Source organism: Macaca nemestrina, chromosome 3 (assembly GCF_043159975.1).
Source record: "Macaca nemestrina isolate mMacNem1 chromosome 3, mMacNem.hap1, whole genome shotgun sequence".
NCBI classification, from domain to species: Eukaryota; Metazoa; Chordata; class Mammalia; order Primates; family Cercopithecidae; genus Macaca; species Macaca nemestrina.
In genome coordinates this window covers 133,314,751-133,331,854 of record NC_092127.1, presented here as the reverse complement: position 1 = coordinate 133,331,854, position 17,104 = coordinate 133,314,751, and the positions used below count along the sequence as shown (strand labels likewise).

The 17,104-nt window shown below is 37.6% G+C and overlaps 1 protein-coding gene across 1 annotated transcript; it reads left to right on the top strand.

Moving 5' to 3' along the window:
• The first annotated feature begins 391 nt into the window (after positions 1-391).
• On the top strand, positions 392-11,855 carry LOC105477331 (joining chain of multimeric IgA and IgM). Its single transcript, XM_011733803.3, has 4 exons — positions 392-616; positions 4,822-4,945; positions 10,109-10,189; positions 10,859-11,855. Exons 1-4 carry the CDS (start codon positions 553-555, stop codon positions 11,067-11,069), a joined length of 480 nt encoding a protein of 159 aa, XP_011732105.1. The 5' UTR covers positions 392-552; the 3' UTR covers positions 11,070-11,855.
• Positions 11,856-17,104: the final 5,249 nt, after the last annotated feature.

Below are 17,104 nucleotides of genomic sequence, written 5' to 3'. Positions count from 1 at the left end.
ATATATTTAAATCTGATAGCTTGGTTAATTAAGGACTAGTATAAAAAATTAGCATAAGGTACACTTGGGACCTTAAAGGACTTTCATTTCTCTCCCTTCATCTCTCCTCCTTCACTTCACTTCATTTATTATTCTAGGCATGGCAAATGTCAGATATCTGATTTGAAGACTAATATGAATATATCTAGGTAATAAAATGGAAAGTCCCTATTTCAACATTCTTAATGGAATCCTTCTTTGAAATTATTATTAGTCTTCTGGTTTAAACATTTATATAGTGTAAATGCAAAATAAAAATGATTGCATCAAATTATGGGTTTTTTTTTTTTTTGGATGCTTTGCAAGAAAATACTTAAATGTGAGTCATATGTTTTTCCAGTTCGGCATTTAAACTTCAGACTTCAACCACAGTTGTGATTGTTTTTAGTTTGTTAGCTGCCTGGAGTGTTATTTTAAGAAAGCAGAAGCACCATCATTTGCACACTCCTTATAGATCACACACCTTAACCCTGACTTTTTTTGCTCCAGTTTTTCAGAAGAAGTGAAGTCAAGATGAAGAACCATTTGCTTTTCTGGGGAGTCCTGGCCATTTTTGTTAAGGCTGTTCATGTAAAAGGTATGTGATATTTAGAAAATCAAAGGAAAAATATAGGACAGATCTTTTTTTCAGTTTTAAACATTTATGCCTATGCTTTGGTTGGCCAGCAGGCCAGCTACTTTTTCCTAACATGCTTTCATCTTTCTATGGCAGTTGTCTTTACACAGATAAGAATCTTTTAATTATTTTTTCTCTTCTATTAGTTATTTGCCTACTACAAACTAGAGAATAAGAAATTAGCTAACTACAGATAGTCCTACTTATATGAATGTCCACATTGAATCTTAAAAATCTGTAATCCTTCCCTTGAGTCTCTTAAATTAATATTCTGGAGAAGTGAAATAATAATTACTGTAAGTACAACATGGAATGCATTGGGATTTTATTTCCCCAAAGAGGCTGGTATTGGTTTTAACAGCTTTCCTGGATCTGAGCCCACAGATTTATTATGACCCTTTAGCAATGTTTAATGTTATACAGGTTGCCTATAAATTGATGACTGAACTTTTATTTTGTTTATTGATCTTTCAAACAACTTCAGAAAATGGAATACATTCTGAATTTAGAGGTACAGTATTAAATAATTTTCATTTAGAAGGGCACATTAAAATTTGTCTGGATTGTTCCTATCACTGAGTCTGTGGTTCTTATTTCAAGACAAATAATGACAGAAATGTGATTAGGAATAGGCATTTCATATATATATATAAAATACTAATTTAGCATCAAGAATAACTTTCTAATGATTTAAAATATAAAATATTACTAAAGGATGTACAACATAAGTATATGTACATATCTAAAAATATATGATATATATAATGGGGCTATTTCCCTATAAACCCTACAAAGTTGAAAGTTGAAAATATCAAAAGTATGATATTTTCAACTTTCAACTCATAATGACTTTATAGGGAGGTAGCCCCATTGTGGCTGAAGATCATACTGAATGCATATCACTTTCACAGCATCATAAAGTAGGAAAATTGTAAGTAGAACCATGGTAAGCTGGGGACCATCTGTATATAAAATAGCTATCACTTACTGAATATGATATTCTAGGTGTCATGCTAATTCCTTTACATATAATATTCCATTTAATTCTCTCAGTAACCATGTGAAGATAAATACTATTATTACTTCTGACATACAGTTGAGCCAGTTGAGTCTTACGGAGGTGAAATAACTTACCAAAGTCATACAGCAAGCAAGAGAGTAAGTAGAACCCAGCAATCTGACCCTATAGCCCACACTCCTACTATCCTATTCTGCCTTGTGTAAGGCAATCACTTTTTAGTAAACTCATTATGGTCATATCTAGCATATGTTGTTAAATCTATTTTCTTATTTGTTTGAACTGAATTACATTTAACAAATATTCATTGAACAGCTACTATGTGTCAGATGCTCTTGGAATAAAGTAAAGCACAGTCCGTAATATCAGGTTTGTTAGGAAAAATACTGCCTATTGGTGAGATCAAATATTAGACTCTAAGTCTTGGTGAATTGAAAGTATTTGTAAATTTTCTGACAGCTATGTATTTCTGATAGATATTAGGCTGCCTAATATTTTTATATATTAACTTCCCAGGTTTCTGGTAAGGAAATAATTATATGCCATAATAGAATATAGACATTTTCTATTTAAGACTTAATAGTTAAGTCACTCCTCAACAATCTGTATTTTTGGTCAGGCATTATGTGCTTATTTATGTTTCACTGAGAAAAAACATTTAAGAGTCATGGATACACAAGTAGAAAAGAGGACATCATTTAGGTCATTTTACCTTTTTCAGATGATAATGAGTTATTTCATTACCTTAAATTGACTCCATAATGTTTCTTTCCAATATTACACAGACTGTGTCAGAAGATTTATTAGGAACTTATGAATAATGGTATAATAATGCATTATAAAGTGCTTCAAACAATTACAAGTACAATAACAATGGTCTTAAAATGTTTTTGTAGTGGCTCTTATCATTAAGACTGAAATACTGCACTAGGTCCTCTCTGTTCTGGGAATTGTCTCAGGAACAGACTTCCAGTTAAAATTGTAACTATTCTGATCATTTAAACTTTATAACTTGAATTCATGTGCTAAATCTGTGTTTTTTTTTTAGTTGAGGCTTAATGAGAGGAATTGTTAAAGGTCACTTAGCTAAAATTATACGAATAAAGCATGTTTAACATCATCGTTATTATTATTATTATTTTTTGAGATGGAGTCTCGCTCTGTCACCCAGGCTGGAGTGCAGTGGTACAATCTCAGCTCACTGCAACCTCCATCTCTGAGGTTCAAGCGATTCTTCTGCCTCAGCCTCCCTGGTAGCTGGGACTACAGGTGTGCACCACCACGCCTGGCTAATTTTTGTGTTATCAGTAGAGACAGAGTTTCGCCATATTGACAGGCTGGTCTGGAACTCCTGAACTCATTATCCACCCACCTTGGCCTCCCAAAGTGCTGGGATTACAGGCGTGAGCCACTGCACCCGGCCAGCATCATCGTTATTATTAATTAGCACTCTTATTTAATAGCATTATTTATGTAAAGCTATTATTGAATTTTTAGAATCTGGTAATTTGCTGGGCATTCTGGCTCACGCCCATAATCCCAGCACTTTGGGAGGCCAAGGCGGGTGGATCACCTGAGGTCAGGAGTTCGAGACCAGCCTGACCAACATGGTGAAACTCGGTCTCTACTAAAAATACAAAAATTAGATGGGCATGGTGGCACATGCCTGTAATCCCAGCTACTTGGGAGGTTGAGGCAGGAGAATCGCTTGAACCCGGGAGGCAGAGGTTGCAGTGAGCTGAGATTGCGTCATTGCACTGCAGCCTGGGCAACAAGAGTGAAACTCTGTCTCAAAAATAGAAAATTAAAATAAAATCTGGTAGTCCAAATCCAGATGATACAAAATTTCCTTTGTTTATTCCTTGCAATACTTATCAAGGTTGGGTGCGGTGGCTCTGTAATCCCAGCACTTTGGGAGGCTCGAGGCAGGTGGATCACTTGAGGTCAGGAGTTTAAGACCAGCCTGGGCAACATGGTGAAACTCCATCTGTGCTAAAAAAACCACAACGATCTAGCCAGGCATGATGGTGCACACCTGTAGTCCCAATTACTTGGGAGGCTGAGGCAGGAAAATCGCTTGAACCCGGGAGGCAGAGGTTGCAGTGAGCTGAGATTGTGCCACTGCACTCCAGCCTGGGTGACAGAGTGAGACACTATCTTAAACAAACAAACAACTTATCAGAACTTTTTGTCTAATATTCAGATTAGACAATAAATTTTGACATTCAAAGTTAAGGCTTTAATGGTCATATGTGTATTTATTCATTTATTCATTTTTTAATGTATACAGGCATATTCAATTGCGATTGTACCTCATAATATTTCTAAATTGCTTTTGCAAATTTATAGCACTTTATGTCATACGTACTCTATCTTTTAAAATAATTCTTTTTTTTTCCTTTTTTTTGAGATGAAGTCTCACTCTGTTGCCTAAGCTGGAGTGCAGTGGCACGATCTTGGCTCACTGCAACCTCCACCTCCCAGGTTCAAGTGATTCTCCTGCCTCAGCCTCTCAAGTGGCTGGGACTACAGGCATTCACCACTATGCCCGGCTAATTTTTGTATTTTTAGTAGAGATGGGGTTTCACTATGTTGGCCAGGCTGGTCTTGAACTCCTGACCTTGTGATCTGCCCACCTCGGCCTCCCAAAGTCCTGGGATTACAGGCATGAGCCACTGCACCCTGCTTAAAATAATTCTTATAAGAAATTTAGTCTTTATTATTTTTTATTGAATTATGTACTATGATAATCTGTTATGAAAAGGCAGATAATTGTGGTAGAGAGTATTTAAAAGTCATACAAAATAAGGTTATCTCGGAGGAAAACATGCCTGTTCTTAACTATAATACAATTTATACAAAAAAATTTTAAGTACAAATGAGAGTTCAGGAAGGATGTGAAAATCAGAATTATTTCATCCCAGATTCCCATCCCCTGGTTCAAGAAAAAAGTGAAAATTCCTTTTAGAGTACTTTTGGATTTCCTTCACTGTGATGTAAGATTCTGCTTAGAGAACAAATGGATAAAGCTGAGACAAACCAACCATAAAACTATTTTTCTGCAGGCAAGAAAGATAAAATAACTCAATACAAAATATATAAATTGACATTTGTTTTCCTTTTTTTTGTAATACGTTTACCTTTCAAGCTCAAGAAGGTGAAAGGATTGTTCTTGTTGACAACAAATGTAAGTGTGCCCGGATTACTTCCAGGATCATCCGTTCTTCCGAAGATCCTAATGAGGACATTGTGGAGAGAAACATCCGAATTATGTATGTGGCATTCCATATTCCTTTTTTTCCTGTTCTAAGCAGAGATGCTTTCTGACACTAAGCATTGTTTGAATGTAATACCTACATCTTTACTCCTCTTTTTGCTGTGTAGCACTTTACATCAGTAAAGAATTGAATCTTGTGAATGAGCTTGAGGCAATTTTATTGAAATTAGAGGTAAGAATGAAAGATTATAGGCAATCTAAAATCAGTGGGCTACATCAAATTATAAACAAAGGCTGTTATCTAGTCATCAGCATGCACTGTTTATATGAAGTTATTTCTATTTATTTATTTATTTTTGTTTGCTTGTTTTTGAGACACGGTCTCACTCTGTCACCCAGGCTAGAGTGCAGTGGCAAGATCACTGCTTACTGCAGCGAACTCCCAGGCTTAAGTGATCCTCCTCAGTAGATGGAACTACAGGCATGCACCACCACACCTGGATAATTTTTTATTTTTCTCTAGAGACAGGGTCTCACTATGTTGCCCAGGCTGTTCTTGAACTTCTGAGCTCAAGCGATCCTCCTGCCTTGGCCTCCCAGAGTGCTAGGATTACAGGCCTGAGCCACCACGGCTGGGCAAGTTATTTCAATTTGAATCAGAACTTTCAGTTGCCCTTGATCAATTCAAACTGAAACTGCAGATAACACTAAAGTCTTATTTTGTACCATATATAGATAACTGAGTCTTTTACACTGTAATCAGATGTCTGCATCGAGATAAGGCAGACTGATCACATTAACTAATTTGATTCGATCTCACTTTTAGATTGGATTTCAGATATTCATTTCATTTCACACACAGTCCAGAGTTATATGCTATATAGCTCTTTTTCAATAGCAAGAATGCTGATACTATTTGAGAAATTAGATTTCTATTGGATCCAATCAGTTATAAGTTTTCCTTGTAAACCACTCCTACCTTAATAGTTTTTCCCCAATCAAATCTCCTATAGAAAGAGAACAAGGCATTCCATTCCTTTCAATCAATGGGAAAAGTATAATGTGTTTAAGAATTTTGTTTTAAGTTCTGTCTGGGACACTTAATAGCTGTGTGTTCTTGTGTGCAAGTTACTTATCTACTTTGAACTTCAACTTTTTCATCTTTAAATGAGGAAAAAAATCACACTTAACTCATAGGATTATTGTAAAAATAAATAGAGAATATTCCTTTTAGAGCTTATGTATTTCTGGGACATATTAAAAATATTTACTATTATTTATTCACCTAATCTATGTGCCAATTATTGTCACTATCCTGCTTAAAAGCCTTGTGATGGTTTCCCCAACATTGATCTTAGGATCTATTACAAATGCCTCAGCCTGACCTACAAAGCTTAGCATAACTCTCAAGATCATCCATTGCCACTTTTCTTTTACTTTGTGTTTAAAAATTCAGCACTACTGGGGCTGGGCGTGATGGCTCACGCCTGTAATCGCAGCACTTTGGGAGGCCAAGGCGGGCAGATCACCTGAGGTCAGGAGTTTGAGACCAGTCTGGCCAACATGGTGAAACCCCGTCTCTACTGAAAATACAAAAATTAGCCGGACGTAGTGGCAGGTGCCTGTAGTCCCAGCTACTCGGAAGGCTGAGGCAGGAGAATTGCTTGAACCCGGGAGGCGGAGTTTGCGGTGAGCCGAGATCGCATCATTGCTGCACTCCAGCCTGGGGGACAAGAGCAAGACTTCCTCAAAAAATAAAAAATAAAAATAAATAAATAAATTCAGGACCGCTGTAATGTCTCTATTTCCCCACATTCACAGTGCTTTTATACTTGTTAGTTCCTCTGTTTGAAGAACTCTGTCCCACCCCTCTTAGCCTAGTTAACTCCTTCTCAATGTGCATGTCTTAGTTCAGCCATCACTTCCTCTAGCAGGTTTTCTTTTTGAGATCCTGCCCACATAGCTTCGTGTTAGGGATAGAACAGCTGGAGTAGTGGGTAATTGGAAAGAATGGCATACATGACATTGGCACTTAAGCCATGTTGAAGAGTGTCTATCTTATGTTTAAACCTCCAGGAGATTTTTAAAACGGCTCTCCATGATCTTCTAATTCATCTTTTTATTTTATGAAATGACTCTTTTTATATTATATTGTTTACTGAAATCAGATAATTTAGATACTTCATGACACTTTGTCTGATGTGTTGATCTTCTCTGTTCTGATTTCTGAAAGTATATTACCATTGCTGTGCCATTATGGTATTATTATTATTATTATTATTATTATTATTATTGTTATTTTGAGATGGAGTCTCCCCCTGTCACCCAGGCTGGAATGCAGTGCTGCAATCTTGGCTCACTGCAATCTCTGCCTCCTGGGTTCAAGCAATTCGCTTGTCTCAGCCTCCCCGAGTAGCTGGGACTAAAGGCACGTGCCACCATGCCCAGCTAATTTTTTTTTGTACTTTTAGTAGAGACAAAGTTTCACCATATTGGCCAGGCTAGTCTCAAACTCTTGACCTCAGGTGATCTGCCCACCTTGGCCTCCCAAAGCACAGACATGAGCCACCATGCCTGGCTATTTTTTTTTTTTTTGAGATAGAGTCTCACTGTGTTGCCCAGGCTGGAGTGTAGTAGCATGATCTTGGCTCACTGCAACATCTGCCTCCCGGGTTCAAACAATTCTGCCTCAGCCTCCCGAGTAGCTGGGACTACATGTGCGTGCCACATCTCCCGGCTAATTTTTGTATTTTTAGTAGAGACAGGATTTCACCATGTTGGCCAGGCTGGGCTTGAACTCCTGACTTCAAGCAATCTACCCGCCTCAGCCTCCCGAAGTGCTGGGATTACAGGCATGAGCCATCATGCCGAGCCTGCCATTATGGTATTATTCCCAACTCCATTACTTACTAAAATGATGTGACTTTGGGCAAGTTACTTAACTAAGTCTTTTTCTTAAACTTTAAAAAAAGGGATAATTATGTATGTATGTGTGAATATATACACATATACTTTATAGGATTGTGAGGATTAAATACAATAATTCATAAAAGAACAGCATTTGGCTTATAGTAGCCTCTCAAAAATGTTTATTACCTTGTCTTTCTCATTATTTAAAGCTTTTTCTGGTATTACTAGAGTCTTTACAGTCTTGTTAAGAATAGATTCATTCATTCATTCAACAAATGTTTATTTAGTAACTGCCAAATATTAAGGGTTGGCGGTGGGGATAAAACAGTTTATTTAAAATACAGTCCATTTCTTAAGAGAATTTATAGTCTAACAGGAAACCTTAAACAATTAAAAAGGCAATTACAATTCTGTATTGTAAGTGCTATGATAGGAACGGGCATGGGTTGTTATAGGAGCACTGAGGAGGGGTACCCAGTCCAATCCTCAGGGAGAGGAGAAGGGTGGCAGTGGGAGGCAGGAAAGGGTGTTTGGAATAAGTGGTGGGATGGATGATGGCTGTCAGCTCAATAGGAGTTTGCTGGCTAAATGTGTGTGGGGAGTGAGAGAATTAATAGGTGGGGCAGGTCATTCCAGGAAAAGGAAACAGGATTGCTGTAAGGATTATATGAGATCATCACGTAATATGCTTAGCATAGTACCAGGCACACTGTAACCAGTATTATATGTTAGAACTGTTATTGTTAAGATGGGAGATGAGAAAAGCATGGCACGTTTGTGGAATTGCAAGTGATTGTTTACAGCTGGCATGCATTGTGGAGCGTGACATTGTGAGAGATGAAGCTGGAGAGTTAGGGGCATATTAGGATGTGCCTTCTATGCTATTTTGAGGATACCCTGTTATCTGTGGAGAGACGCTAGAGGTTTTAAGCAGAGAAGGAAATTTTTTTTTTTTTTTTTTTTTTTTTTTTTTGAGACAGAGTCTTGCTCTGTCGCCCAGGCTGGGGTGCAGTGGCCGGATCTCAGCTCACTGCAAGCTCCGCCTCCCGGGTTTAGACCATTCTCCTGCCTCAGTCTCCCGAGTAGCTGGGACTACAGGCGCCCGCCACCTCGCCCGGCTAGTTTTTTGTATTTTTTAGTAGAGACGGGGTTTCACCGTGTTAGCCTGGATGGTCTCGATCTCCTGACCTCGTGATCCGCCCGTCTCGGCCTCCCAAAGTGCTGGGATTACAGGCTTGAGCCACCGCGCCCAGCCAGAGAAGGAAATTAAGCTTGCATTTTAGAAAGGACGTTTGGCCATAATGTGACCAGTGCTTTGAAGGGGTCAAGACAAAAGGAAGACATTGTTATAATCTAGGAGAGGATAGTGGTGTCCTGAATTAAGGCAGTAATAATGAGAAGAGAGGCAAGTGGATGGATTTCACACATGAAAATAATTAGAATCAACCGGACTGTGAGATTGAGTAGATATGTGACGGGGGAGGATTCAGGTATGATAACCAGGTTTCTGGCTTGGATGGTATTGCTAAATACTGAGTTAGGAAACACAAGTTTTTCGTTGTTCCTTTTGGTAGGGAGGGGCATATGAGAAGGAATGATGACTTAGATGAAAAAAATTTTAAAGTTAATGAAATCACCTGAACTCGTTGACAATCATTATCTAATTTTTCATAGGACATCACAATGAAAAAGTTCCAGCTTTGCTACTTAATTTTTGTGTGAACTTGGGTGGACCACTAACCTCTCCTATTTATGACTTCCTCTCCTCTAAAATCTGGATAATAATATCTGTCTGTCCATTTCACAAATATTGAACATATTCCATATGCCACATACCTAGCTAGGCACTGGGAATATATAAATGTTTTTACTTCAAGGAACTTACATAGCCCAGGGAAGCAACCACTCTGTAGACAAGCAACTATGATATGGTATTCAATATAATAAATATATATGAGCATTAATGAGACTGCAGAGGAAGAAGTTTGTTGAAGGGTGAGGATAACATCAATATAATTATTACAAAGGTAAAACCTGAGTTGAGTTTTAAAGGAAAAGCAAAAATTTGCCAAGTCAGCAAAGATAGTTGACAGCGGAGTTGCCGTGAGGTTTATTTTGAATGAGACATATTTAAAACATAGCAAGTTACTATAAAAATCTGAGTAATGGTATTACTCTAGAGTGCTTATAGAGTGCTAAATACAATGATAAGTACTGTTCTGATGAAATAGTGGCAGTATACCTATTACCAAAAACAACAATATCTGTATTTCATTGTTTTAACTTTGTTTTCTTTATTTTCTTTTAGTGTTCCTCTGAACAACAGGGAGAATATCTCTGATCCCACCTCACCATTGAGAACCAAATTTGTGTACCATTTGTCTGACCTGTAAGATATATTTTTTTCCATAGTAACATAGATGTGGAAGTTAATAGCTTTTAATTTTTTCCTTGTAAGAATGTTTTTCAAAATATGTTGGAGTATAAACATTTACAAATATAATCTGAACTTTTGAATACATTAATTCCTATGTTAATTATTAGGTATCATAAATTCATAAAACTTTGTCACAGATAAAATTTATCTATACATTTTTTCTAAAGAAAAAATTATTGGCATTCATAGAAAGGCCAATTTCTCTTAATAGTTCAATAAGTAGATTTGATCTTATGAACAGGCAGGTGTTTCTTTGGAAATGACAGACTCCAACATCAATTTTTTAAAAAAAATTCTCCCTTTCTTGTTGCTATAAATAACTTGTTTAAACAGGTATACAGTTGGGAATAAGCCTAACACAGTAGAAATTGCTGTATGGTATAGATAAAATAATCGTATTATCACATCATTAATCATATTGCTTATTTTCAACTAATATACATTAAAGATTGGAAAATCCCATAAGCTCTTCTGTATTGTAGAGCTTCTTATGTCTGAAAGGGGTCGTCCTTTGCTGTCACGTCAGAGCTGCAAGAACTAATTGATTTTGGATTGAAATGTGTAGTCGCATTTTGAGACAGCATTTGAGGGGATTGTCTAATGCATGTGTTTGCTTTTCAGCTGTAAAAAATGTGATCCTACAGAAGTGGAGCTGGATAATCAGATAGTTACTGCTACCCAGAGCAATATCTGTGATGAAGACAGTGCTACAGAGACCTGCTACACTTATGACAGAAACAAGTGCTACACGGCTGTGGTCCCACTCACATATGGTGGTGAGACCAAAATGGTGCAAACAGCCTTAACCCCAGATTCCTGCTATCCTGACTAATTTAAGTCATTGCTGACTGCATAGCTCTTTTTCTTGAGAGGCTCTCCATTTTGATTCAGAAAGTTAGCATATTGATTACCAATGAATTTGAAACCAGGGTTTTTTTTTTTTTTTTTTGGATGATGTAAAACCAACTCCTTGCCACCAAAATAATTAAAATAGTCACATTGTTATCTTTATTAGGTAATCACTTCTTAATTATATATTCACACTCTAAGTATCAAAATCTGCCAATTATCATGCTCACCTGAAAGAGGTATGCTTCCTTAGGAATACAGTTTCTAGCATTAAACAAATAAACAAGGGGAGAAAATAAAACTCAAGGAGTAAAAATCAGGAGGTGTAATAAAATGTTCCTCACATTTCCCCCCCCTTCTTTTTTTTTTGCCTTTGTCTTGGAGAGTCAGAGCTTCTGCATTTTCTTTACTATTCTCTTTAAAACAAGTTTTACTGTGTAGAGAATACATATGTATAAACATAGGTCAAATATATGTCTTCATTAGGAAAATAATCGGAAAACATGTTCTAGAACTATTTACAAAAATAATTTAAGATGAAATCTCTAATATTTATAAAACTAGCTAAATAAATGCATAATTAAAAATATATTTGGACATAATAGATTTGGAAGCAGATGATACAGACTTCTTTTTTTCATAATCAGGTTAGTGTAAGAAATTCCCGTTTGAAACCATCCATTTTGTAACTGAACCTTGTGAAATATATGTATTTCTTGGTACGTATTCTCTAGCACAGTCTGAGCAATTAAATAGATTCATAAGCATATACCTGTGTGAAATAATTTGTTGGACAAATTTTGCTCATGTTAACTTTATGTAAGTTAACTTGCTATTGATGAATGGTTTGTAAGTATGATGTAACGATGCATTAATTACAGAACTCATACATGTACATATTTGAGGTGGCTTTGCCATTTTATACCCATAATTAAATAAAAGGGCAAAAATCCCTCCTGATAAATACCATGTTTATCATGGTACATAAAACTTCTTTATGGCAGAAAGCCAAGGCCAATTGACATATATATTTAAGGGTACTATGGAAAGTAAATGCTAACTCGGATTTTAAACAGTGGGAGAATGATTAGTAAGAGTTGGTTTCTTGAAAAGGAATTGTTCTGTTTCCTTCTTTTAAAAAAATGGTAATAGTCATTTTTAGTGACTTCCACCGATTATTCAGTGTTTCTTTAGGGATATGCATAGGACACTCTGGTGAAACCCCAGTTTTGGTGTATTAAAGATACATCCATTCTTGACTGATCTTTAATCTTGAGTGTGGTTTTAGCCAAGTCTTTGAATTTCATTTAGTCAGTAAACATTAATTAAATATTAACCAAATGCACAGGATTGGTCTGTGGTGGTGAAGTTATGGTAAGCGCCCTCGAGAAAGTCACTATCACTGCTCACTCCCCAGAACCGCGCTTAGGTGTCATCTTCTCTGTGACACCCACCCTGACTACTTTTTAAATATTTCAAACCCGATTTCTTTATGTTAGTCTACTTCCCCCCGTGTACTTATCTCCCTCTAGCAGACTATGTAATTTAGTTATGTGTCATGTTTATGGTCTGTCTCCCCTCAATAGAGTGTAATCTCCACAAAGGCATACGCTTTTGCCCATTGATGTGTCCTCATCATCTAGAACAGCGTCTGGCACATGGAGGTACTCAATAGATATTTGTTGAATGAATGAACATGAGTATAGCTTAGGTGAAGAGATAAGACATACACATAAAGAATTATTATTTGGCCGGGCGCGGTGGCTCAAGCCTGTAATCCCAGCACTTTGGGAGGCCGAGACGGGCGGATCACGAGGTCAGGAGATAGAGACCATCCTGGCTAACATGGTGAAACCCCGTCTCTACTAAAAAATACAAAAAAAAACTAGCCGGGCGAGGTGGCGGGCGCCTGTAGTCCCAGCTACTCGGGAGGCTGAGGCAGGAGAATGGCGTAAACCCGGGAGGCGGAGCTTGCAGTGAGCTGAGATCCGGCCACTGCACTCCAGCCTGGGAGACAGAGCGAAACTCCGCCTCAAAAAAAAAAAAAAAAAAAAAAAGAATTATTATTTGACAGAGCCTGCTGAAGGCAAAGAAATAGCTTCCAAAGAGCTATGATAATTCATGGGAGATTGCTTCTGAAGAGACCCCTTACTTTCTCCTCATCTTTGCCTTAGTTTCTCGGTGTACTCAGTAGAAAAAGTATTGTAGATCCACATTGCAGATCCTTATAGGAGAGACCCCTATTCCAGCATTATTACCTCATTAAATGCTAGCTGGAAGAAGACTGCAATTTGTAGTCCCACAAGTCTTCCTTCTTTCAGAAGTTCAGTTAAACTCTGATACTACCATATTAGTAACAATTTAGTACTTACTATGTGCTAGGTACCAATGTAAGTGCTTTATAAATATTAACTGATTCAATATAAATCCAGAGTAGCTGGTGACTCTTAAATGAGAGTTATTGAGGATACATTAAAGCCTTTTTTTCAAGTTGTATTCAAACATTTGCTGGTATTAGTGGAACATTTAGAGGGACACACTAAGGAATCAGTGTAAGATGTGGTGGCCATGAAAGGAGCCTCTCAGTTCTCTGCAAGGAATGTAATTGACTTATAGTTCTGAGATCCACTGTGTTTGTGCAAGGGACACTAAGACAGGTCAGTTCCTGGGAGACACAGGACTCTTCTGATGGGGCACTGACTTGGGGGCTCATTATCTTAGCTGAAAATTTCTTAGCACTGCACCTCCAGACATTATCTGTCCAGTCATCCTTCCTATCCTCTTTGCTCCACATGGGTAAGACCTGCATCAGGATCCGATGACTCAGCCTTCTTCAGCTCCCTTCCCATTTTCCCTCACAGATGTTTTCCTAATAAATCTCTTGCACCCACTAATCTCATCTTGCAATTCTGCAGGGTCCAAATTAACACAATACTAATTATGACCTATCTGATTTAGTGATGATAATAATGACAGCATTCTTCAAGTACCAAATGATTTATCTATGTCATCTCATTTTATCCTTACAATAACTTTTTGGGTATTTCATATTATAAATGAGAAAACCAACTAAGTGGATAATTAGCCATTTGAGTGGTTCATTTATCTAGTAAATGGCAATGAAAAGTCTGAATCACTCTGCGATAGTCTTAACAAATATCAGTTGAGGTTCTTAGAGAATCATGTTCACTGTAACATTTTCTTAAACCTCATGAGATATTTTGAGGTTAATGTGACCAATTCATTGACCTGCCATAAGTCTATTATAATTTTTGTACTTTTTGCACCCACTTTTTAATTTGAATTAAATGGATGACATTTAAAAAAGACAGGCATAAATAGGTACAATTGGTAAGAAGTGTTTTTCTTCTGCATAGTTCTTGACAAGTTAGCCATTTGCTCAGGTAAGCACACTCAGCACCAGCCAGATTAAAATTATATTAATTAGCAATAAGAGTAAAGTCCTTTAATGGGATTTCCAGGTCTTGGCTTTGGGGTAGCAGTATAGTCTAGTGAATAAATCCATGGTCTATATTGAAATACATACTCTAAGTAACATTGGGCAAGTTAATTCAAAGATTGCTTTCTCATTTGAAAAATGGGAGCAAAAATAACTACATAGATTTTTGTAAAAATAAGGATGCATGCTGTGTATATCACTTATTACCACTGTGGTACCAATTAGCAACAATCCATAAATTACAGTTAGTATGTGTTAATTTTCTTTGACTCTGCTCCCTGCCTAAGCAACAAATAAGAAAAGAATGTAAATATATGTGAATATATATTGGATCAGTGATTTTCTGTTTTTTGTTTTGTTTTGTTTTTTTTCAGACGGAGTTTTGCTCTTGTTGCCCAGGCTGAAGTGCAATGGCACGATCTTGGCTCGCCGCAACCTCTGCCTCCTGGGTTCAAGTGATTCTCCTGCCTCAGCCTCCCAAGTAGCTGGGATTACAGGCATGTGCCACAACGCCTGGCTAATTTTTTGTATTTTTAGTAGAAGACGGGGTTTCTCCATGTTGGTCAGGCTGGTCTCAAACTCCCGACCTCAAGTGATCTGCCCCCACCTCGGCCTCCCAAAGTGCTGGGATTACAGGTGTGAGCCACTGTGCCCGGCAGGATCAGTGATTTTCAAACTTTAGTGTATATGAGAATTACCTGGAGGACTCATGAAAGTAGATTGCTGAGCCCCAACTCAGAAATACTGATTAAGTAGCTCAGAGATGCAGCTGGAGACATTGCAGGTCGCATAAATTCCCCAGGTGCTACTGAGGCTGGGAATTGCAGGAGAGCCACTACTTTATAATCATAAATCTCCACTTCCATCTAGTGGTTGAGTTACAAAATACAATGAATATACAGTTTTAACATGCATTGTTTCATTGAATTCTCCTAACACTCCATGAAGTAAGTACTGTCTTCACTTTACAAATGGTAAAACTGAGCTGTGAGGGTGATGAAGTAACCTGCCTAATGTTTTTCAGGTATCTGGAGAACTGATGATTAGCTTCAAGGCTGTCAGACTCCAAAGCCAAAGCTCTCAGTCAGTATGTTATCCTGTCTAAACATCCTTCAAACCGTCTTTCCTCGGTAATTCCACTTCTGAGGAAATAACCAGAAATACGGACAAAGAGAGATCGAGATATCTATTATAATATGATTTATAATAGTGAAAATTCATAGGAAACTTTTAAGTCCATCATCAAGGGATTGGTAATATAGGGATACTTCAAAATATTTTACAGACAACTGAAGTGAAATATCATGTTTTTTAAAATTTATGGAAATTGATATACAATGGGAAGAGGAAAATGTAGGATTTTGCATAAAGGAGTGACTTTAAGAAAATTCCCGGCCGGGCGCGGTGGTTCATGCCTGTAATCCCAGCACTTTGGGAGGCCGAGGCGGGCGGATCACAAGGTCAGGAGATCGAGACCATCCTGGCTAACACAGTGAAACCCCATCTCTACTAAAAATACAAAAAATTAGCCAGGTGTGGTGGCGGGTGCCTGTAGTCCCAGCTACTCTGGAGGCTGAGGCAGAAGAATGGCCAGAACCTGGGAGGCGGAGCTTGCAGTGAGCCAAGATCTTGCCACTGCACTCCAGCCTGGGTGACAGAGCAAGATTCCCTCTCAAAAAAGAAAAAAAAAAAAAAGAAAATTCCCTACACATACATGGGAAAAGACTTGAGGGAAATAGGCCAAAATGTTATTTTTTTGTTTCCTTTTACATTTTAGTATAGAATGTTCCAAATATTCTACAAAGACTGTATATTTTATAATTAGAAAAGTGTTAATCATTATTAAACTTTTAATATTAATTAATACATTAATACTAATTTTGGTGAAATTCTATATTTTTATTCATTTGCATAAGATAAAGAGAGTGGTATTTACTTAGAATCTACTCTGTACTCAGCACAGTGCTATGAGGGCCACATAAGAAGAATAAGAACTAGGTCTCACTTTTTCAATTTTCCTATTTCTTCTATAGGCAAAACTAACACAGGAAAAAATTAGCACACAGTATAAGACACATTTGTGATTAAATATGAAAGATCGGCTGGGTGTGGTGGCTTACACCTGTAATCCCAGCACATGCGGAGGCTGAGGTGTGTGGATCACTTGAGGCCAGGAATTCGAGAACAACCTGGCCCACATGACAAAACCCCTGCTCTACTAAAAATACAAAAATTAGCTGGGTGTAGTGTCCCTTGTCTGTAATCCCAGCTACTCAGGAGGTTGAGGCATGAGAATCACTTGAACCCGGGAGGCGAAAGTTGCAGTGAGCTAAGATCGCATCACTGCACTCCAGCCTGGGCAACAGAGCACAACTGTCTCAAATAAATAAATAAATAAATAAATAAATATTAAAGATCATGTACTGTGAGCCTTCAGGGAAGCTGGGTTGTAAGGAACTCATATCTGGTATCCAGGCTTGCAAATGCATACCTGTGCTGATGACATCAAGAGTTTTCTGGGCTGAGCACAGTGGCTCATGCCTATAATCCCAGAACTT

What these genes read in the sequence shown, in the direction of transcription:
- LOC105477331 (XM_011733803.3), top strand. Translation starts at nt 553, where the DNA reads ATGAAGAACCATTTGCTTTTCTGGGGAGTCCTGGCCATTTTTGTTAAG. An exon ending in TAAGGCTGTTCATGTAAAAG is followed by an intron (nt 617 to 4,821) that starts GTATGTGATATT and finishes TTACCTTTCAAG; the next exon opens with CTCAAGAAGGTGAAAGGATT. An exon ending in GTGTACCATTTGTCTGACCT is followed by an intron (nt 10,190 to 10,858) that starts GTAAGATATATT and finishes TTTGCTTTTCAG; the next exon opens with CTGTAAAAAATGTGATCCTA.